The 22,369-nt window shown below is 41.8% G+C and overlaps 1 protein-coding gene across 3 annotated transcripts; it reads left to right on the forward strand.

Moving 5' to 3' along the window:
* The first annotated feature begins 662 nt into the window (after nt 1-662).
* On the forward strand, nt 663-22,124 carry fam49al (family with sequence similarity 49 member A, like). Of its 3 annotated transcripts, XM_058046563.2 has the most exons (13): nt 663-937; nt 8,545-8,636; nt 11,903-11,982; nt 13,252-13,331; nt 16,051-16,172; nt 16,251-16,356; nt 18,595-18,731; nt 18,800-18,877; nt 19,015-19,131; nt 19,867-19,946; nt 20,037-20,163; nt 20,255-20,325; nt 20,849-22,124. In XM_058046563.2, the coding sequence occupies exons 4-13, from the start codon at nt 13,259-13,261 to the stop codon at nt 20,910-20,912; spliced, it is 975 nt and encodes a 324-aa protein (XP_057902546.1). In that variant the 5' UTR covers nt 663-937; nt 8,545-8,636; nt 11,903-11,982; nt 13,252-13,258; the 3' UTR covers nt 20,913-22,124. The 3 variants fall into 3 exon arrangements, with proteins under 3 accessions (XP_057902546.1, XP_057902547.1, XP_057902545.1); XM_058046564.2 differs by lacking the exon at nt 13,252-13,331; XM_058046562.2 differs by lacking the exon at nt 11,903-11,982.
* The last annotated feature ends 245 nt before the right edge of the window (nt 22,125-22,369 follow it).

The following is a 22,369-nucleotide window of genomic DNA, read 5'->3' on the forward strand; positions in this document are numbered from 1 at the left end:
GAATGGAAAAAACAGTGCCACCTGGTGGATATACAAATACAAAATGGAAATTACTATACTGCATTTTTGGTGACAATTTAAAAAAAAATTCAAAATGAATATCCTCTGCAAAATGTATATATTTCAATTATGTTCATTTTCAACAGCCAAAATGGCTAGAAAATAAAAATGGTACCAATATGGCCTGTCATTATATATTCTATATTTTTCCAGCCTCTTCCTATAAGCACACTCATGTTACTTACTGTACTCCCAACAAAACATTGACGGCCTGTGATGCTTCATAAATGTCGAGCTCTATTTGAATCGAGAGTTTGTCAGCACTGGCCAGTCATGTGACTTTCCCTCGTGCGGCACTGTAAGCGCATGATGCCTCGCAGTCACTCCCACACACTTTGCAAAAATACCCAGCTTGCACATCCTTAGTCACCATGATTCACTTTCACACCGGGTGCACAAACAATGCCATAACGCCAATAAAAAAAAACATATACATGCACACAGAGGAGTCAAAGTGTACGGGGGAGGGGGTGTTGTGGGGACGTGTGCATGGTGAGGGTCTTTGTGAGAGCGAGAGGTGGGAGGGCTGGAGGGAGGGGGGGGGGCATGGCGTTCTATTTCTCATAGACCAACAGCTGCTGTCTTTAGTGCAGAGAGGCAGAGGAGGGGAGGGCCGAGTGGCGTGAGGCAGTGCATGCGCTCCGTGTTCAATCCACAGCCCCGTGGCTCGCTATAGGATAAAGAAGCCTCCTCTGAGCAGAAACCACACAAGGGATTTCTTTTCTAACCCCCCTCTTCCCAACCTCCTCCTAGTGCTGTTCATCCTCACGCCGCTTCCCGCTTCTTTTATTTTTGCCCTTTGTCCTCCTCTTTTGTTCCCTTGCATCCAACCTCAGGGAAAAAAAGAAAGGCACATCATCCTGCACTCCTGCAGCCGGTAAGCTAGCTAGACTCCTTCATGTCATGCTTGTGGGGAAGGGAAGGGGAGATCGCTGCATCCCAAAAGGGGTGGGGAGGAGACTGGATGGATGCTGACTGATGCTTGGTTTTGAGGGTTTGGTTTAGGGATGTCGAAGGGGGGACGGTCAACTGGGGCTTGTCCTGTTTTCACTGCGGCGTGTCTCGGTCGCCGCTACATCATCTTCACACTTCCTGTGACCATCAGGCAAAACCCAATCACCAGGAGAAGCACAGAGGAAGCTAATAATGTGGATTCATGGGTGTATATGTTACCGCTTGATGGATGCTCACACTACATATGTGACCTAGAAGCATCACATGCATCATATATCATAGAGATGGACTGGAGTACATCACCATTGCATGCATGCATGACTTGTGTCAATACAAACACGTTTATGCGCAGGGAGGCTTTTTTTTGTATGAGCTAAAAACAAAAGCATTGCTAATGAGGAAGGGTGGGTGCCTGTGAAGCTAGGGTGGAAAACAAGGAGGGAAGCAGGGAGGGAGGGAGGGAAAAAACGTGAATGGAGCAAATGGAAGGATGAATGAGGTCCTTCGCTCCAAAATGTGAGATGGGGCCCGAGGACTGGGTGTGAGAGAGTCAGTTCAAAGTCGATCATTTCAACACAAAATGGCAACAAAATACGCAATCAAAATACACGTCACTTAGCTCAGGTGATATGTCAATCAAATACATTATAGCTCATATCATTGCACGGCTATTAACAGGACGTCCATTATCAGTTCCTGTTATCATGGTCACCATGACAACCTAGCTCAGATGTTTTCCTAAAAACAAGGACCATTCCATCACAATCTCCACGCAGGTGCACATTAGTTAATATGCTAATATCAAAAGAGAGTGGGGTCTAAATATTTAATCAGTGTGTAGGTTTTTTTTTTTTTAGTGCTATGGTATTTACTCCACTGTTGCTAGGACACTCCCTTTGAACATTTGAATCCAGCCCTCTCATTGGCTGGCAGCGATGATGCAAGATTCCCTCACTCCAAATCTTTCCTGCGCGCCCATAGAAACATCACCGCCTCTCTCCTCCCCTATACCCCCCCTCCTCCTCTCGCTTCATATCCGCTCCTTGTCCATCACAAGATCGTAAAGTCGTGCGTTTATTTATTCTCGCTCTCCCTCAGCGTCCACACAAGCCGCCATCTCTCACATCTCCCTCCGTCCATACGAAGGCGAGTATTGCATTAACGTGGCCCAGCATGTGTCAGCTTTATCAGGTCCGACAAGGCGGAAGACATAATTTGGCGGGGCAGGAGATTGCCTTGCCCTTGATTCAATGGCCGCTGTCTTGCATCACCTTGCACAATGCATTTCTAATGGGACATTTATGTCATCACAGCGATCTATCCACAAGACATGTGGCGGCTGATCACTTAATCCGTGCTGAGGGACTGGGAATAGATGATGGGAGAGGAAATTGCTGGGTTCCTGAGCATGACTGCATCACTATTTGGAGCATGTTCTCATGGTGATGCCAATATGCTGGAACATGATCATCGCAAAGATGGCCAACACGTGACATTAAAAATGATATATTTTTCCCACCAAAAGGTCAAGGTTGCTTTTTTTTTTAAACTGCACAGGCTTTCAAATATAACCGTCATATAAGTGTATAAATAAGTGAACCACTGGTACTGCCTTGTAGGACTAATCTGTTCCATGGTTAAAATGACTGTAATTACTGGTACACAGATGCTGAAAAGTGTATAAATAAGTTAAGCACTGTTAATGCCAAAATGTAAAAAAACAGGTTGCATTTTCTACCCGCTTTTCCATCATATTAAATGTTATACAACCTCAGGGTCATTGGACTAGAGCAGGGGTTTCAAACACGCGTCCCGCGGGCCAAATGTGGCCCGCAGTAAACTAGTTTGAGGCCCCCGCCTTGATATAAAAGTTTAATGTTAGTGCGGCCCGCGCAAGTTCGATATGGATGCTATATGGTATCATGTACCCAGAAAAAATTATTACGTTTGATTAATGTTCATTTAAAGGTTAAATAACTGTTAATAGTTATCCTCCCTATCCGTGTGGAAGTGGTAAGTAAGTTTTTTTATTTAAGTTTAAAGGAAATAACTTGAAGGCTACCGTTTAGGTCGCTAGCTCTCTAGTTTGCGAGTTAGCATGTGTCTCAAGACCCTGCAGTTGCGCAATATGTTGTAAATAAAAAGAGTATAAATGTGACTATAGTCGTGTTTTGTCATGTCTTCGGGCTCTAATAATGCTTTGTCAATTTTATGTCACGGTTCGGCATGTCTGTGTTGCGGTGCGACCCCAGGATGCAGAGAGCAGGACCGAATGCAGGTAAAAATATTTATTTTTTGAAATAAATGCGGCAGCATGAAAAAGGCAACTCAGGCAGCAATAGGACAAACGATAATGATCCCACGTAGGGGAGATGCACACACCTGAACTAAATACAAGGACAAATTAGGGACAGGTGTGGGTATCCATGGCAACAAAGGCAAACGAGGCAAAAGAGGAAGTCCAATACAGAAACCAAACAAACTGTCACGCACAAACCCGCACAGGGCGTGACATTTTAATCTGAAAAAAATAATTTGTCTACCCACCAACTATATGTGGTTTCTTAAGTTTTTATTATTTGCCGTTTTATTGTTATTATTATATTTATTTATTTATTACTGATTGATTGATTTTTTTAATTCTTGATTTGTTTATTTATTTGTCATCTTATTTTGTGTAGAAAAATAAAAATTAAGATATTTGAGAACAGTGGAATGTTTTATCAGAGCTTTTCTTGTAGAAAATTGGAACCAAAATGAGATTTTTTAAATTGTTTTGTTTTTACTAAATGCGTTTTTTTTGGGGGGGGAACCTGATGCGGCCCAGTCTCACCCAGACCCGAGCTCCAGTGGATAGTATTACCTCAGCCAAGGAGGTTTTTCAACATGTTTTTGACTTTGGCATTCATTTGAATGGGGAAAAAAATAGCAGGCATATGCAGTAGAGGGATAGCTTTCAAGGTTCCTCCTATTCCTGTCAAGACGGTCCAGTATATGCATAATGATCTTCTTCAGCCTTCACTGAATACAGCATTGCTGAGTCTGCAGTCATGGCTGACATGAGACAGTGAAGAAATCTTTTGCCGATAACCGCAAAGCAACCCCGCTCACGCACGAACACCTCTGGGTCAAAATATTTTGACACCCAATGGCTGCCGACAGGACTTTTCTCCAAGAGAAACAGAAAGCTGCGTCATGCAGATGTACAGCATTGCTGCCAATGAAGCTGAATGAATGTTTTACAGCTGTGTTATTGGGAACATACAACTTCCATATGTTTGTCTGTGTGGAATTCCTGAAAAAAAAAGCCTGGCATTTCATGTTGGAGTTAATCTCTCTTAATCTAGTTGACTGCCTGACCCATCTCTCCGGCAGATGTTCAAACATCTGTCACTTTGTTCCCTGATGCTCCTTTTGTGTTCTTTGGTTGTTCAGGGGCTGGAACACACGTTCACAATTGTAGCCAAGCTAATAGCAACATTGGAAATTGACATATGAGCCTTCTTTGCTTGGTAATCGTGTAATTTAATCCACGAGTGTCTGGAATCGGGGATAACGCCCCCAGAGGAGAGATGATCCTGTTACCATGGGGGCACACGGTGGTGTGAGAGGATGCAGTGAGATGGCAGCAGGTCTGAATAAACAGACAACATGGAGGTTTTAAATACGAGGAGATTAAGCATCATAATCCCATTTTTGTGCAGAATCGTGGCTTTAAAATGGGGACTATCTGCGTCTAATGGTATGGGAAAATAAGGCACGTACATTTAGAGTAGTTACTGAAGAACTGAGTAGAGTAGTTACGGAGGAAGTACGGCACATACAAGTAACGTAGTTATTGAGGAACTAACAAGGAGCTAATGACCAGTTACTGACGAACTAAGGCACATACATGTAGAGTGGTTATTGAGGAACTAATGACTAAGGCACATCCAATTAGAGTGGTTACAGGGGACCTACGGCACAAATCTAGAGTAGATATTGAGGGACTAATGAGGAGTTAATGAGTAGTTACTGAGGAGCTATGCCACATACATGTAGAGTAGTTATTGAGGAACTAATGGAGAATTTATGAGGAACTAATGAGTAGAGTAAGGCACACACATTTACAGTAGTTTCTGAAGACCTAATGAGTAGGCACAAATATAGAGTAGTTATTGAGGAACTAATGGAGAACTAATGAGTATAGAACTAGGGCACATACATTTGGAGTAGTTATTTAGGAAGATATTGAGGGTTAGGGTTTGGTAGGTTCGTTCCTCATTAACTTTTGTAATTCTACATATGGTATTGTAAATTAGCTTGTTTTTCTTCAGTGAATAGGCTAACCTAGCATAACAATGTTGATGAAATGTGAGTGTAATGTTAGCATTTTAGCTCACATTGCTATGCAGGTGTTGTTGTGTCCCCATTGGCCACTCCTTAATTATATGTTGTTGGATGTGATTTATGGCATATAGTATTACATTACAAGTGCAGAGATACAGTGTATATGTCAAAAGCACTTTGCGACACAGTGATGGGGGCGTAGACAGACAGCTCATTTGCATTAAAGCTACAGATACACAAAATAGCGGTTTCCTGAAAATAACTTTAGGAAAACAGATTCACTCCACTACTAGCGAGAGAAACTACAATGGATAGCTGATTTGGCTAATATTCCATCTCGACTGGTCACTATCTCACACCATCCTATAACCAAAACCTGCAGAGAGAAAACCTAATTGGAATACCTTAAAGCTACTTCTCAGAGTATCATGCTGTTCTTTATCGACCTGATCAATCGCATCCAACAATTTTCGCCGAACCGCTCAAATTCCCTGCCTGCAGTCCTGAATGGGATCGATGACCACAATTTAGAGTAAAGGTGACCAGAAGGCAGGCTGTAATGTAGTAAATGAGCTAGTTAGCCACGGGGTCAAGTGTCTAGTTGTTAAAAACATTCGATGAAGGAGGGATGACTTTTTACACACATTTACACACCATCTGCTCTATTTCTTCTAAGTGACTGTTGTGTGTTTCCATGTGCCAGATCTGCTCGGGTGCCCTGGGATGTTGGCTGGCGTTTGGTGTTTGATCAGCCTCGGTGTATTTTCCCCCCTTTTCTGCACACATGAACGCACGCGCACGCTGACTAATTAGCCCAGCGTGAGCCAGAGTGGGTTTTTCTATCTCGTGGACCCATCAGTCCTTTGGCATCAGATCAAAACAAAGCATGGAAACAAAACCTATTCTTTTTGGGTCCATGCCTTTTCTATTTTTGACCTCTCTTATTGGAGAAACGCTGCATCCTCTACTGTGTGCCTGCGTTAGACACACTGCAGCACTTTGTGATGGAGCGTGGCCCTCTCCAGGGACACGCCGGGCTGATGTACGACCTCGACGCGCTGAGCTGTATATAGATTCTAGGTCAGGCAGGGGTCAGAGGTCAGCCCATTCAGCCATTCTTTGTGGTGGTGTCTCGCGGCGTGGCTTCATGCTACATTTGTCATCGTGACTTGTCTTAAGTAGTCAATTTAAGGAACATACAAGAATACCACTATGACAAGAGAACGACACTGGACGGGGGCACAAATATCATGACACACAGTATATAGTATACATAATAGACATTTCAGATGAGAGGCGGGGTACACCCTGGACTGGTGGCCAGCCAATCACAGGGCACATATAGACAAACAACCATTCACACTCACATTCAGACCTATGGACAATTTGGAGTTGCCAATTAACCTAGCATGTTTTTGGAATGTCGGAGAAAACCGGAGTACCCGGAGAAAACGAACGAAAACACAAGGAGAACAGGCAAACCTCCACACAGAGATGCCAAAGCGCAGATTCAAACCCAGGTCTTCCCGATCTCCTGACTGAGTGGCCATACTTTACTTTATTATCCTGTTTTAACCTTTGTTCTGTGCTGCTATTGTATACTGGTATTGTATACTTCCTCCAAGGGCACATTGTAATGTAATGTAATTTAACCAAATGTAATCTAAATAATGGTATTCAAATATTAATTGCGATATTAAATACAAGCAGCAGAGCATTATATGTAAAATACACAGGCTAGAATAATAATTGAGAGGTTACTGATAATTTAAATAATTTTGCTCCTTCCACTTTTTTGTGTTAGATGTCCTCACTTTGGCGGCATGGAGGTCGAGTGGTTAGCACGCAGACCTCACAGCTAGGAGACCAGGGTTCAATTCCACCCTCGGCCATCTCTGTGTGGAGTTTGCATGTTCTGTTTGGGTTTTCTCCGGGTACTCCGGTTTCCTCCCACATTCCAAAAACATGCTAGGTTAATTGGCCACTCCAAATTGTCCATAGGTATGAATGTGAGTGTGAATGGTTGTTTGTCTATATGTGCCCTGTGATTGGCTGGCGACCAGTCCGAAGACAGCTGGGATGGGCTCCAGCACCCCTGCGACCATTGTGAGGAAGAAGCGGTAGAAAATGAATGAATGTCCTCACTTTGTTGTCCTACTTTCTCCCTCAAATCCAGTCCAAGCTGATACAAGAAAGTTTATAGAAACAAGAGCAGGGAGGCCATTAATGAGCACAATTGAAAATAGTAATCTATCAAAATGGTGTAGTCGGGCCCTCAAGCTGTGTGGGTAGAATTAGATTAGCTCTTGAATAGACTTGACAAGAGCATTAATATTTGTGACAACAGCCGCCTCTTTCATTGCAAAGCGCTGCATTCAAAGCCATAGGTTTGTGTGGGCGTTTCACTATTGTCAAGGAAACAAAAGGGGCGGAGGAACTTTTACTACATGTGATAAGTGAAGGCAGAGAGGTCAAACACAGTGCAATTCACCTTGCTCAAAAGTCTGCACCTCACTTGACCTTTAGCTGCCAGTACAGCTCAATAAGCAATATGATAGACAGTCATAACAAGTCTGTGAGGAAAGACGATAGAGCAATTGATTCACACGGCTTCCATCCAATTGGACTTTAGCCGCTTTCACACAGCCATGAAAAGCTGGCTTTTCATTGTTTTTGCCACGGAAGTCAAGTCATTAATATTGCTGGCCGTCAGGTTTTTCGCCATATTGTCTGACAGCGGCAATATGTGAAATCGCAGGCTTGGTTCATCATCCATCTACCCATGTGACTTCAGCACCTTTCACACAATCTTTAAAAGATGACCTTTCCCTTGTAAATTAATTTTTGCTGTGTGAACAGCACGCAGCTGAAATGAAAGGTCAAAGTTGATGTGGGAATTTTTAGACTTAAGGTTTTATGATGTAATAACAATGTGATATCGGGTAATTTTGCTGCATTCTGTGTGAAATGCACAAACAATTAAATCTCCTGTTAAGGATCTAATGGAACAATTTTGGATAATTCTGTGTAAATTCATACAAACTGCCATCTTTGTACCAAATGAAGAGTCTAGTAAGTACAGTACAATATCTTGTACTAAATGTGCAGGAAGTGTTTTTTCGATTGAGTGTGTCTCGGATGTAAAAGCAACACCTCTGCCGCCTCGTTTCCTGTTTGACTGTGCGTCTGTGTGGTTGTCAGGAGCGGGCTGCTGATGCTTTGACCAGCGCGTGGAGCTGACAAGCCCTGATTGATGCAGTAAAGTGTTCCACAGGAGTCAACGCAAACAAAAGGTAATAAAAAGCATGCACAAGAGCAGTGAAGTAGACAACGGGTTGAACGACGCTATGGAATTTATGGTGAAGGACGTGTGAGGGGTATTAGAGAGGATGCAGAAGGAAGATTCTAGAGGTTAGCCCGAGCAGCCATGTTGGCGAGCAGAGTTGCTTCTGAAGAAGCCCTCGGGCAGTGACAGGAGGGATCTTTCAGGGTAGAACTGAAAGGGGGCCGCGAGCGTCGCTTTGGCCGCTTGGCTTCCTGTCTGGAGACGGCTTTTGGCTTTTCAGCCGCCATGTGGGAACCGATTTGAGGTTTGAAGGAGGCTCTTGGTTCTGACTACAGATGCGAGCTGTGCAGGTGCGCTGCTATAAAGAGTGCATGTGTGGAAGCCAAGACAGCCAACAGACACACTTCTATACCGTATGCTCCAATGGATTCATTCCATTCAATTAACCAGAGTCTCATTTAGTCACGGGGGGGGGGGGGGGGGGGGGGGGCGTGGTTTATAAACTTACATAACGGCCGGGGTCGTTCATTGACTAATTAGGTGAAAAAAACATTAGCGTTGATGATGTAGATGGAAGTAGCTGCATTTATACTATAATGAATGGTCAGCATTGACCGGCTTTATCTATCTCTACATGCGCTTTACTCATCTCTTGCACGTTGCATTTGCCGTGTTGCTATTTAACAAACTCAACAGTGGTGTTAAACTGTTAATGCTAGCTGTGCCGTTTGCCCCTCGCCTTACATTACAACATCGGTTCTGCTGCCGTCATCAATATTGTAGGAAATTAACTTTAAATACATTTTTAGGGGGTCAAATTACGGGAATAACAGCCTCAGTCCATGTTCTGGAAGGTCCTGACTATGACAGGAACATTTACAGTATGTCCAGTGACCTTTATTCCATGAGTATGAGGGATGCTTTTTTTTTTTTTTTTTTTTTTAAAGTGGAGGTCAGATGCCGTTTGGATTACTGGAGCACCTTTGGGCCATCGGTAAGACTAAAAAAGACACTTGATGGAGATGTGCAGTGACATCACCAGGCCAGTGTTGAAACAGAGAAGTGAGTCAGGCTTAAAAGGGGATTTTTATTTATTTTTTTAACGTTAGCTTGCAAAAGGAAAGCGAGACATTCTATATTTTATTTAAAAGGCGAAATAGTGTCATTTTAGTGTCTGCTTCTACTTTCACAAGCAAGGCATCGGCTTGAAAAAAAAAAAAAAAACAACAACCAGAAAACCACATCTTTAAATAGATGGGTGAAAAAGAGAAGTGTGAAGTGGAAAGAGACACAAAGCGAAACAAGACGAGAGTAGAAGTTTACACTTATTAGTTTTTAGTGATCGCAGAGAGAGACTGCTGATGCCACTGGGGGTTTTCGTGGGGAATAACACAAAGGAACTGCTTAAAAGGATAAAAGTAGTGACGCATTTTCCAGAAGGAAAACCAAGGGTAAGCGACTTCATATTAAACATGGCTGTTATGGTAGCAGCTGGACATTTTTACCAGCATCCTTTACTGAGGCGAGCAGACAATATCACCGGGCCAACGGTTACCTGGCAACCGTAAGCCGAGGGCTGCTCTCGGTGTGGACCTCATGCTGCTGCCGTAGTCAATGTGCTCTCAGCGGCCACATCATTAGGGACACACACACACAGTCTATAATGCAAGCCAACACAAAAGCTGTGTCCAAAAACTGTTCCATTTATCGTAATCATACAATATGTGTGCAACGTGTGTCATATGATATAAAGCAGAAAGCTGCAGATTCTTGGAGCTAAGACTATATAGTTCATATATGACTGAATCAGTATCTATACAGTTCCTCCTTAACGCCACCCAACAGATTTCAAAAGTAGAAGCACAGCACATGAGACAAGACCCGAGTTCCGAATCGAAAGCGCTTCAGTCAGTGTCAGCAAGCTGCTTCAGCCAATGTACTGTACCATGTAACATAATTCCTTCCTCTTCCTCGTCCTTATGCGCACTCCGCTGCTGCATTGCAAACTCCCTCTGCCTCCTGCTGCTAACAGCGGGAGGGTGGCATCTTGTATTGACGACTCATAATGATGGAAAATACTGCACGATTCAGTTTTGAAAGGCCCCCTATTAAGTGTTAAGTTTTAATGACGTCCTAACAGTAATGTGTGTGTGTCCCCGGAGCCTGAGAGAACCAAACGTGGGGGAAGTAAAACATCATCTCGCTCACTTGTGAGAGAAAGGCTCGTTTTTCCAGAGTTTTCTCGACATCGTGCGCCTCCAACCCACGCCTAGCTAGATGAAACCGCCATGTGTATACGCCCACCACTTCGCAGAGAACAGATTTGAAATTATAAACAAACAAAAAACAAACAGGCTTCGCTACACATCTTGAAATAAAACCTGGAGCTTTTCCTATCAGTAAAATCGGATTATTTCGACCTGCATTTAAAATCTCCAACATTGGCACTCCGATACAAGCAGTCAATTCCACGTCTATCTAGCAGCACCCGATATTTTTTGTGAGGGTTATAGCATCAAAATAGGTATTTCCCATGCCATCCATAGTTAGCTAGCTCATATTAACTTCTTAATGCTTAACGTCATGCTTAAACGCACAGACAAGGGAAATACATGTGTTCATGTTTTATATAAGCATTGTGAATGATGACAAAATAAAAATAAAAAAGTGTACTTCCCCTTTAAGCAACGGTGGCAAAATGGGGTGCACTGCTTGGCTGCAACCAGCAGAGGCGCTATCGAGTCAGTCTGAATTAGTTTGCTGAATTAGTTTGTTTCATTTCTCCTGTGGGTCGATATTAAAGTTTTGTTTATGGAGCGGATTAGATGAGATTTGCCTATTTTCTTAATTAGTTTTTAACTGCACTATTACTATGGGACATAATATAACTGTTGAACCAAATATAATGCCCTTGCAATGATAATCACACATGAGCTCCGATGTCTAAAAGAGCATGTCAGGAAATATCTACAGACTGATGTACAGTGAGGAGCATTAGGAGCGAGACACGCGTACAAGGCACGCTGTTATTAGGTTACTATAGCAATGTAAATGGATTAAAAAGCCGCCGCTGAGCCCCTCGCGACTCCCAACGTGAGCTAAATGATTCACTGCTGGATTCAGACCCCCTTCCACTCTAATCAAATAGGACTATTAGACGCTGAGCCAGCGTCACTTACAGTTAAAACATCAGGCTTTAGACACAAGAGCAAATGTGATTATTGCCGGGTTTTGCGAATTGTGTGCATTTTTTGCTGTTTCCCCCCCGCCCAGGTCGCCAGCCATGGGGAACCTCATTAAGGTCCTTGGCAAGGATTTAGAGAACTGTCCTCATTTTTTCCTGGACTTTGAAAGTAAGTGAGCACTGGGGTGTGTGTGCGTGCTTGAATTGTGAGTGCACATGGGTGTGTATACTGTACTTGTGTGTGTGTGTGTGTGTGTGTGTGCGGAGCAGAGGTTGCAGGGCGGAGCCATTTTAATGGATGGTGTGTTGTTGTGGGTGTTGTTTTGTCATAACCAGACACTCTCTAGTCCCACTCCCACTCAGGCCACTACATTTAGGTACACATGCATTGAATAAAATATTATTTATATTTTTTATAAAAATGTAAAATATTTTTAGATAAAAATATTAACATATTATATTTGAAAATCATATATATTTTATTACTATTAACCTATATTATTAACTTATATTAATAATAACTTATAATTTATTTAGTAGAAAATATTATTAGTTAATTGCACAAGCTATTATTTCAATATCTTCCAAATATTTTATTTTTTTATAAAAATGTAAAATATTTTTAGATAAAAATTTTAACATATTATATTTGAAAATCATATATCTTTTATTAATATTAACCTATATTATTAACTTATATTAATAATAACTTATAATTTATTTAGTAGAAAATATTATTAGTTAATTGCACAAGTTATTATTTCAATATCTTCCAAATGTTTTATTTTTTTTTATAAAAATGTAAAATATTTTTAGATAAAAATATTAACATATTATATTTAAAAATCAGATATCTATTATTAATATTAACCTATATTATTAACTTATATTAATAATAACTTGTAATTTATTTAGTAGAAAATATTATTAGTTAATTGCACAAGCTATTATTTCAATATCTTCCAAATATTTTATTTGTTTATAAAAATGTAAAATATTTTTCGATACAAATATTAACATATTATATTTAAAAATCATATATCTTTTATTAATATTAACCTATATTATTAACTTATATTAATAATAACTTATAATTTATTTAGTAGAAAATATTATTAGTTAATTGCACAAGCTATTATTTCAATATCTTCCAAATATTTTATGAGCAAATACATATTATTTGATTTATTTCCCCCCTTTAATGGCATTATTTCGAGCAATACGAGTGGGATTAAAGAACATCTGTGTCCATGTTGCCATGCAGCCGCCATACCATCCCCACAACTCACTCATCCGCTCCCACACCACATCCATACACACACACACACATACATATTTATGCACACACAATGTGGCATACATGCACAAGCGTGCACACCACCCAGGCCGACACCCATCCCCTCATCACCCACAGATCTCTCCCCTCTTTCTGTTCCAGGGGGCTCATGGGAAACCTCCTGAAAGTGCTGGCTTGCGCCGAACTTGAGCATGGCCCAATAGTTTTCCTTGACTTTGAACGTGAGACCATCCGCTTCTTATACTTTTTATTTTGATCTCTTTCTCTCTGTTGCCTCCCCCCACCCCATTTATTCCCCCTTCATTCATCCAAATCATCTTTATTCACACAGTGCCCCCCCCTCCCACTCCTCTTTTTTTTATTTTGCACCCACAGGACTGGCATTTGCAGGCCTTTCAGAAAGACGCACAAAGTTGACAGACACACAATTGGCGGTGGCGGAAGGATGATAATAAGTTACACAAACAAGGGGAAGAGAAACAAATGGCAGCCCTGTGTGTGGGTTTCTGTTGCTCTGCTAACACAAAAAGAATCCATCCCTCGGCATCCTTCCACCTCCTCATCTCCTTGTGTGTGTCTGTGTGTTGCACTAAATCGTGTGTGTGAGAGATGGCAGAATGCAAGGAAGATGTACACAAATGAAACCACCTCTGTCCCCCCTTTTCCCCATTTTCCTAACAAGTGTTATATTTTCATACCGCATACGATGACGAAAAATATGTTTTCTATATTGTGTTACTGGTATTTTATATTAGTCAATTAATGATTGAATGCACAGCCAGATTGTTGCCATATATTAGCCAAATAAGCTACCTGCCCACACGCACACGCAACACTTTAAATTATTATTATTTATCCAAAATTATTTAAATTATTTGTGCAATTTACTGTTTACGCTGTACATTGTTGATCACATTTGATGTCATCTATTTATTCTCCACATTATTATTTTATTATTTATTATTACACGGAAGCCAGGCAACAACATTTCGTTGGCAATTTCACTGCTGTGTTATTGTGCAATGACAATAAAGAAAGTCTAACCTCTAACCTCTAACCTATATTGTGATGTCATAGCAAGTGTATAGTCCTAGCTTCATTCATGTTCACACGGTGGGCGAGTGGTTAATATGTTAGCTGCACAGTCAGGAGATCGGGAAGATCTGGGTTTGAGTCTCCGCTGTGTGGAGTTTGCATGTTCTATGCTTTCCTCCCACATTCCAAAAACATGCTGGGTTCATTGGCGACTCCAAATTGTCCATAGGTATGAGTGTGAGTGTGAATGGTTGTTTGTCTATATGTGGCGACCACTCCAGTCAGCTGGGATAGGCTCCAGCATCCCCCTAATAAGGATAAGTGCCATAGAAAATGGATGGATTTTAACATTAGGAGGGACTGTGGCCGTGGTCCAAGAAACTTATTTTCAAGCATAACGTCAATCTGAATTCCCCGCCAAAAACAGCGCAATCTCAGCAGCAGTGTTGCAGCACATTAATCAAATAGTGATGCTCAGTAGTGTGCAACTACTGGTAAATATTATGACTCCCCAGCAGGGAGGGGAAAACAGCCTGAGGGTGCAAAAATAATGCTCTACCGGCACACTCCTCTTTTTTTTTTTTTTTTTACCTGAGTCACATTTGACACAGATAGCTGAGAGAAAAACAAACACCAGGATGACTCAAGAGGACTATTTTTATGAGCGTGTGCCCCTCAAACATTTATTCCCCTCCTCCCTGTGTGCGCACCCGGCATGTCGCATGGGAGCACGACGGGAATAAAGCTTGTTTCCCTTCAGCGAAAATTTACCAAAGCTGGCACTCGAGTTGTTTATCCTAACATTGTACTGCAACTGTACCGCTACAAGTGCTCCAATTAAGGCCGATGTTTTTAATTAACCAAACTAAATTTTAAATCTCATATTCATATTTGCGACCAATTCCACCCTCGGCCATCTCTGTGCGGAGTTTGCATGTTCTCCCCGTGCATGCGTGGGTTCTCTCCGGGTACTCCGGTTTCCTCCCACATTCCAAAAACATGCTAGGTTAATTGGCAGCTCCAAATTGTCCATAGGTATGAATGTGAGTGTGAATGGTTGTTTGTCTATATGTGCCCTGTGATTGGCTGGCCACCAGTCCAGGGTGTACCCCGCCTCTCGCCCTAGGACAGCTGGGATAGGCTGCGGCACCCCCGCGACCCTTGTGAGGAAAAAGCGGTAAAAAATGAATGAATATTCATATTTGCACTGAACGATATATATAAAATAACACTTTGATAATGATGTGGAGTGCATGAGAAAGTGAGAAAAAAAACATAGCTTTCTTTGACCGCATGTTCATTCATGAACAAGTGTACGGCACAGGAGCAAGAGAACCAATGTTAACATGTTATAACAGCAAGTGTAATATGAGTTTCAGAACATTTTAAAGCGCACGCAGAGTCGGAGAAAGCTGCTGGTGATATTTCTAATGCGGCTATCTTGTAGTGTGCATAAAAACAGCTGTTCATGCCAGTGTTTTTTGTTGAACTCGCACCCGGCAACTATAGGAAAGTTAGCCATCCATCCATTTTCTATGCCGCTTATCCTCACTAGGGTCAGGGTGGTATACTGGAGTCTATCACAGCTGTCTTTGGGTGAGAAGCGGGCTACACCCTGGACTGGTCGCCAGCTAATCGCAGGGCTAATAATTTATTGATGTGAATTTTCATGACTTGTTTAGATATACAGTGCTAAAAAAAGTGTTGGATTTGAACTTAATCAACAGAGGTACATTTTATTTAGTGCGGATGCTTCCATGTCTTTTATCTTCCTCTTTAGGGAATATCATCCTTGCAGCTCTTCAATTCACACAAATGTTCCTTTTTATGTTCCCCTTGGGCTACCCAACAACACCCCCCTCTCCCTTCCCACTCCTTACCTCCCATCCTCCCTTTCCTTCTCAGATGCCCAGCCCACCGAGGCCGAGACCGCCGTGTGGAATCAAGTTAGCGCCGTGCTGGAGGAGGCTCATGGGATACTGGCCGAGCTGCAGTCCTATAATGGCGCCGGGCAGGAGATACGAGAAGTGAGTGGAATAGAGAGCTGATTGAACATTTGTTGTTTTTGGAAGTAACATCTGCTTGTGTTTGTGTCTCACCTGCAGGCCATTCAGAACCCAGGTGACCTCGCTCTGCAGGAGAAGGCCTGGAACGCTGTCTGCCCCCTGGTGGCCAAGCTGAAGCGGTTCTATGAGTTCTCACTGCGACTGGGTGAGCGTCTGCCATCATGACGCACCATATTTCAATAATACATTTATTTGAACGTTTAGTATAGACAGGATCATCCATGTTGTTTTTCTCTGCGGACTCACCTTTTTTCTGGTCTTACACTGTAATGTGAATTATGTGCACACACACACACACATAGTGCCAGCATCCAGGCAGCCGTTGCTACAGTAACAGAGAGAGATAGAGAGAGAAGAAGAAGGATGGAGTTAGCCAGCCGCCTCTGCTCTGCCTACTAATAACATCCTGAACATTGTGTTCCCAGTGTGTCATGGAAAGACTCACCAATAATTTATGCTAATGTCTTGCTGCTAATGCTTCCATGCTTACATCTATATTGTTAGCGTTCTACTGTAGCTATTCATTTAACAAGCTAGCTACAAGCTAGGATATATATACAGTATATCTACCTCGCTAGTGTTTACTAGATCGCTATAACCGACCTACTCACACACCTAGCCATTACCTAGCTACATACACATTTACCCACCTAGGGTAATATATATAATATATATATATATATATATAATATATAATATACCTACCTATCTAGTCAGCTGCCATGCTATCTATCAAGCTAGGTAGCTATTGCCTACCAAGCTACCTATAGTTACGCTCCTACTTGTATAGCTAGCTAGCAACCTATGTACCCTCTTATGGTACTTCCTGCTTATTTATTAACTGGCCTAGCACTCTAGTTAGAGATTTACCTTCCTACCTATTTAGCTAGCTAGTATATATATACCTACCTAGCTAGTCAGCTGCCATGCTATCTATCAAGCTAGGTAGCTATTGCCTACCAAGCTACCTATAGTTACGCTCCTACTTGTATAGCTAGCTAGCTACCTATGTACCCTCTTATGGTACTTCCTGCCTATTTATTAACTGGCCTAGCACTCTAGTTAGAGATTTACCTTCCTACCTATTTAGCTAGCTAGTATATATATACCTACCTAGCTAGTCAGCTGCCATGCTATCTATCAAGCTAGGTAGCTATTGCCTACCAAGCTACCTATAGTTATGCTCCTACTTGTATAGCTAGCTAGCTACCTATGTACCCTCTTATGGTACTTCCTGCCTATTTATTAACTGGCCTAGCAAGATTTACCTTCCTGCCTATTTATTAACTGGCCTAGCAAGATTTACCTTCCTGCCTATTTAGCTAGCTAGTATATAGTATATATACCTACTTATCTAGTCAGCTGCCATGCTATCTATCAAGCTAGGTAGCTATTGCCTACCAAGCTACCTATAGTTACGCTCCTACTTGTATATCTAGCTAGCTACCTATTTACCCTCTTATAGTACATCCTGCCTATTTATTAACTGGCCTAGCACTCTAGAGATTTACCTTCCTGCCTATTTAGCTAGCTAGTATATATATACCTACCTATCTAGTCAGCTGCCATGCTATCTATCAAGCTAGGTAGCTATTGCCTACCAAGCTACCTATAGTTACGCTCCTACTTGTATAGCAAGCTAGCTACCTATTTACCCTCTTATAGTACATCCTGCCTATTTATTAACTGGCCTAGCACTCTAGTTAGATATTTACCTTCCTACCTATTTAGCGAGCTACTATTTACCAGAGGTGGTAGCAAGTCAGTGTGACACGACAGGTCGAGTCAAGTCTTAAGTCATAAGCTTGACATTTTCGAGTCCTTACAAGTCATAAGCAAGTGTTTACCAAATTTTTGGGGGGGGGTTTTGCCCATCATCCTCAATCTTTATGAGACACGGTGCATTCTAAAGATAAAAAAACAGATAAAAATTAATGCACGTAATGGGACACGGCTAATTTTTAATGATGTGTTTGGTTTGGTCTGACTGGCCATTATGTAAAGAAACAGGTGCGGTGTACTAGACTAGATTTTGCCCTGAGCTAGCATGGCTGCTTGCTGTCTAAGCCCCCAGCAGGAGAGGCCCTTTAGATGAAACACTCCAGTGCTGTATTTATAGAAGGCCCTATGCATTTTTAATGGACACAACCGGATGGGGTCCTCATACGCTTTCTTTCACTCTGTGAGGCACATGCATCCTCTCAGGACCTTTGAGGCGGCAAGTCCATTACAAAGGTTCAATGGGGGATGACTCGTGGGACAGACACATGGGGAAACGCCATTTTGTCATCCAACAAACATCATGGCAAGATCACAAGCCAATTGCACTGGGAGACGAACGTCTTTTCAGATGCATCCGTTAATAGCGTTTACGTCTGTGCAGAGAACGCCCTGAGAAGCCTGCTGGAGGCGCTGACGAGCCCGCCCTACGCCCCCATGCAGCACTTGGAGCGAGAGCAGGCCCTGGCCAAACAGTTTGCAGAGATTCTGCATTTTACGCTCAGCTTCGACGAACTAAAGGTTGAGAAACGGCGATATGATTTCTTGTAGCGTGTTTGTAAATACCTGACGCACATATCTGTGTTTAGATGACCAATCCTGCCATTCAGAATGACTTCAGCTACTACAGGAGGACCATTAGTAGGAACAGGCTGAACAACCAACAGGTAAGGCCTTACTAGCAATATTGTCATTATTGTTTGGGCAGGACTAACCCAAATATTAAATATCCAAACATACCTATAGTGCAATAGAAATATTTCAGGGCTGCTAGCATCAGTTTTGTGTTGGGATTGTGTCGCAGCTGGAAGCGGAAAACGAGGTCAACAACGAGATGGCCAACCGGATGTCGCTGTTCTATGCTGAGGCCACGCCCATGTTGAAGACCCTGAGCAACGCTACCACCAAGTTTGTGTCAGAGGTACACACACAACACAACTCTAAAGCACATAAGATGTCAAAATACAATACAAACAAGCTATCAAAAATGCCTCACGCAAAAATGTAGAGTAGTGTCTTAGAAAAAAGCAGTGGAATGGAGACATCGTTTGTCCAGCAATAAGCATCATATTGCGTTTGACTGCACGAGCTATACAAATGCACTTTGTCTCCCCCTTACGGTGAGTTCTGTTACTGCGTTTTAACAATGGAAATGTCAACGTAGTACATATTTGTTTTTGTTCCACTTTTGTTGTCATAATTAATTATAAATACGATGTTAACAGACATATACTAGAGTAATTTGAAAAGTGACTTGCTAATAATCCAGAATTTAGTTTAATAATAATTGTTTTTGACTGCACGAGCTATACAAATGCACTTTGTCTCCCCCTTATGGTGAGTTTTGTTCCGTTTAAACAATGTCAATTAAAGGGACCGCAACGTATTATATATTTTTGATCTATTTTTACTATAATAGTTATAAATGTTAATTGTACAATTTGAGTAATTTGAAAGATGATTGGCTAATAATAAATAAGTTTAATAATAGTTAGACAGCTAGAGCGCTACAAATGCACGTTGTCTCCCCTTGTGGTTAGTCATATTGCTACTTTTCAACGTGGCAATCAAGAACTGTGAAGGTAGATAACTATAGTTGTTTTGGGGAGTAATTTGTTCCAAGTGTTCATATAATAATAATTGTGACTGTCTCCAGAATAAGACCTTGCCCATCGAGGACACCACAGACTGTCTGAGTACCATGGCCTGTGTGTGCCGTGTCATGCTCGAGACTCCGTGAGTGCTTTTTCATTGAATCTTAAGTCTAACAATCCGTCAAAACAATATAGACAAAGCTGTTTTATGTAATAATCGTGCTATTTCCAGGGAGTACCGTTGTCGGTTCACCAACACAGACACTATGTTGTTCTGCATGAGGGTGATGGTGGGCGTCATCATCCTCTATGACCACGTTCACCCCGTCGGGGCGTTCGCAAAGACCTCCAAAATCGATGTGGGTGTTTTACATAAGATGCTAATGTTGTGAAGTTAGTTTCAGATGAGAAGAGGCTACTGATGTTGTCTAACTGCCTGTGTTGACACAGATGAAGGGCTGCATCAAGGTGCTGAAAGAGCAACCGTCCAACAGTGTGGAGGGACTACTTAATGCACTGAGGTGTGTGTTAAAGTTATGATATTATGATAATAAAATTTTAAAAATCTGCAAAAATAAAAAAAAATGGGGAAAATGTAAATTCATCACACAGCAGCTTAACATTCCAAAGCTATACCTCAGAAATATACACAAGTTTAAAATTTGAAAGTTTTCCCATAAATCATTGCCTCCGAGCAATGCATTCATTGGAGCGCTGCAATGACATCAGCCTTTCTCTGGGCTCTGGGTCCCTCTTGCGGAAAGAGACAGCATTGCAGCACCGTCTGTCCCTCCAATGAAATGGTTCTCAAACAAAATGCATAATGGAATACCTTTTTTCCATGTTTTAAACTCATACTAGTACACGTTTGTATATTTCTGAGGTATATAATGTTTGAGTGTTAGGCTGCTGTGTGATGAGTTTTTTCAGAGCTGACGATCGGCTCTTGCGAAATAAAGTGTGGACACTGGTCCTCACTGAGTGGTGCTCAGTATACCACAGAGCTAAAGATGGGCTGTGATGTTCTCGGATGTTGCTCCTCAGGTATACGACACGACACCTAAACGACGACAGCACCTCCAAACAGATCCGGGCGCTGCTGCAATGAGCGAGGGATGCACTTAAGCGGAAGAAGAGGGTGGAAAAAGGAGCGGAAACGTCGATGACTGCTGTTTGTTTACAATAGGTGGAGAAACCTGATGATAGTACCAAGAGGAAAAAAGAATTCTATTTATTGTCAGCTGTCCACCATTCTCTCGTCTCTTGTTTTGTAAAGTAAGAAAATAGAGAAAAGAAGCCAGAAAATATAGATATATATGAAATCAAAAGTGAAGCCGCAGATGAAAATACGTAGACGACTGAGTGGAGGCTTTTATTATTAGGTGAGAATTGAAGCAAAGCTGTAGTCTGACAAGTGTTTTTGCACACACACACACACACACAGGTTCCTTCCTCTGCACTGACCCGTGTGCACGCTTGTGAAGCAATGTGATGGACATTCTCCGGAGAATTGCTCCCATCGCTTTTGTGCTGTACATCAGTGCAGATGAAGGATAGGAGGCCTCCATCTTTTGCAGTTTTTTTTTGTGTGTGTTTTTTTTTTTTACACCGGGATAACTTTTTCTCACTCTCTCCATCGGTGCTTTTGCTATCACTGTGCTTACTCGTCATCCGGCTGCTTTGAAAAGCCTTAGCCATGCATTCTGCTGCTTGAAACATTCCCATTGCAGTAGGAACATTAAGAAAAAAAAATCGTGCAAAAACTGCTTTTATTTGGGAAATTCATTGAATTGACATTCACCCGTTTGGAAGGACAGACGTGTGTGCTTCAGAGTCCAATGTGTCATCATCAGCTGCAGGGAGGAAAAAAAAAAAGCGCATTTTAGCTTGAAGTCAGCCAATAAGAGCCAATCTTTAAAAACATACAAGTGCTTTTACATTGGATGTCCTAGGCTTTAGTCGAATTTGATCTTCAATTCTATTTTCTAATACGTACAGGACTAAGTGCACAAGCACGGCCTGTATACATTAGATGGCATGTTGTACAAGTTCTGAGTGTAAATAAGGTGTTTTTATTCATTTGGAATCATTCAATGATGCTGAAATGGGTATGTGTCGTCTCTCTCTCTCTCTCTCTCTCTCTCTTTCTTTCTCTTTCTCACATTGACCATGCGTCTGCCTCATTTCTTGGACCATGCCCGTAGTCGTAGAGGAAATTCATCATTGCGAATGAACTGGAAGGGGAAGAGGGAAGTGGGCTGTGTGTGTGTGTGTGTGTGTGAATGTGCCTGTGTGAGTGTGTGTAAGTGTGTGGGGTGGGGTCGGGGGGCTGATAGGGGCTGTCCATTTGCTTGTTATTTTGTACATTTTGTGCAAGAATAAACTTGTCATTTATTACATTCAGCCATTGGTGTGGTGGGTGTCATCTATTATTATTATTAGTAGTAGTACAGTATAGTAGCCATAAAATATTGATTCTCAAATGGTATGAATACCACATTTCCTACCAGATTTTTAAAAACATTTTTTAAATGATGCACGAGTTCTAACCAGTTAAAATAAGAA

This window comes from Doryrhamphus excisus, linkage group LG7, assembly GCF_037039965.1.
Source record: "Doryrhamphus excisus strain RoL-2023G ecotype Guam linkage group LG7, RoL_Dexc_Guam_v1.1, whole genome shotgun sequence".
NCBI classification, from domain to species: domain Eukaryota; kingdom Metazoa; phylum Chordata; class Actinopteri; order Syngnathiformes; family Syngnathidae; genus Doryrhamphus; species Doryrhamphus excisus.

What these genes read in the sequence shown, in the direction of transcription:
- fam49al (XM_058046563.2), top strand. Translation starts at nt 13,259, where the DNA reads ATGGGAAACCTCCTGAAAGTGCTGGCTTGCGCCGAACTTGAGCATGGC. An exon ending in AGTTTTCCTTGACTTTGAAC is followed by an intron (nt 13,332 to 16,050) that starts GTGAGACCATCC and finishes TTTCCTTCTCAG; the next exon opens with ATGCCCAGCCCACCGAGGCC. An exon ending in ACAGGCTGAACAACCAACAG is followed by an intron (nt 18,878 to 19,014) that starts GTAAGGCCTTAC and finishes ATTGTGTCGCAG; the next exon opens with CTGGAAGCGGAAAACGAGGT.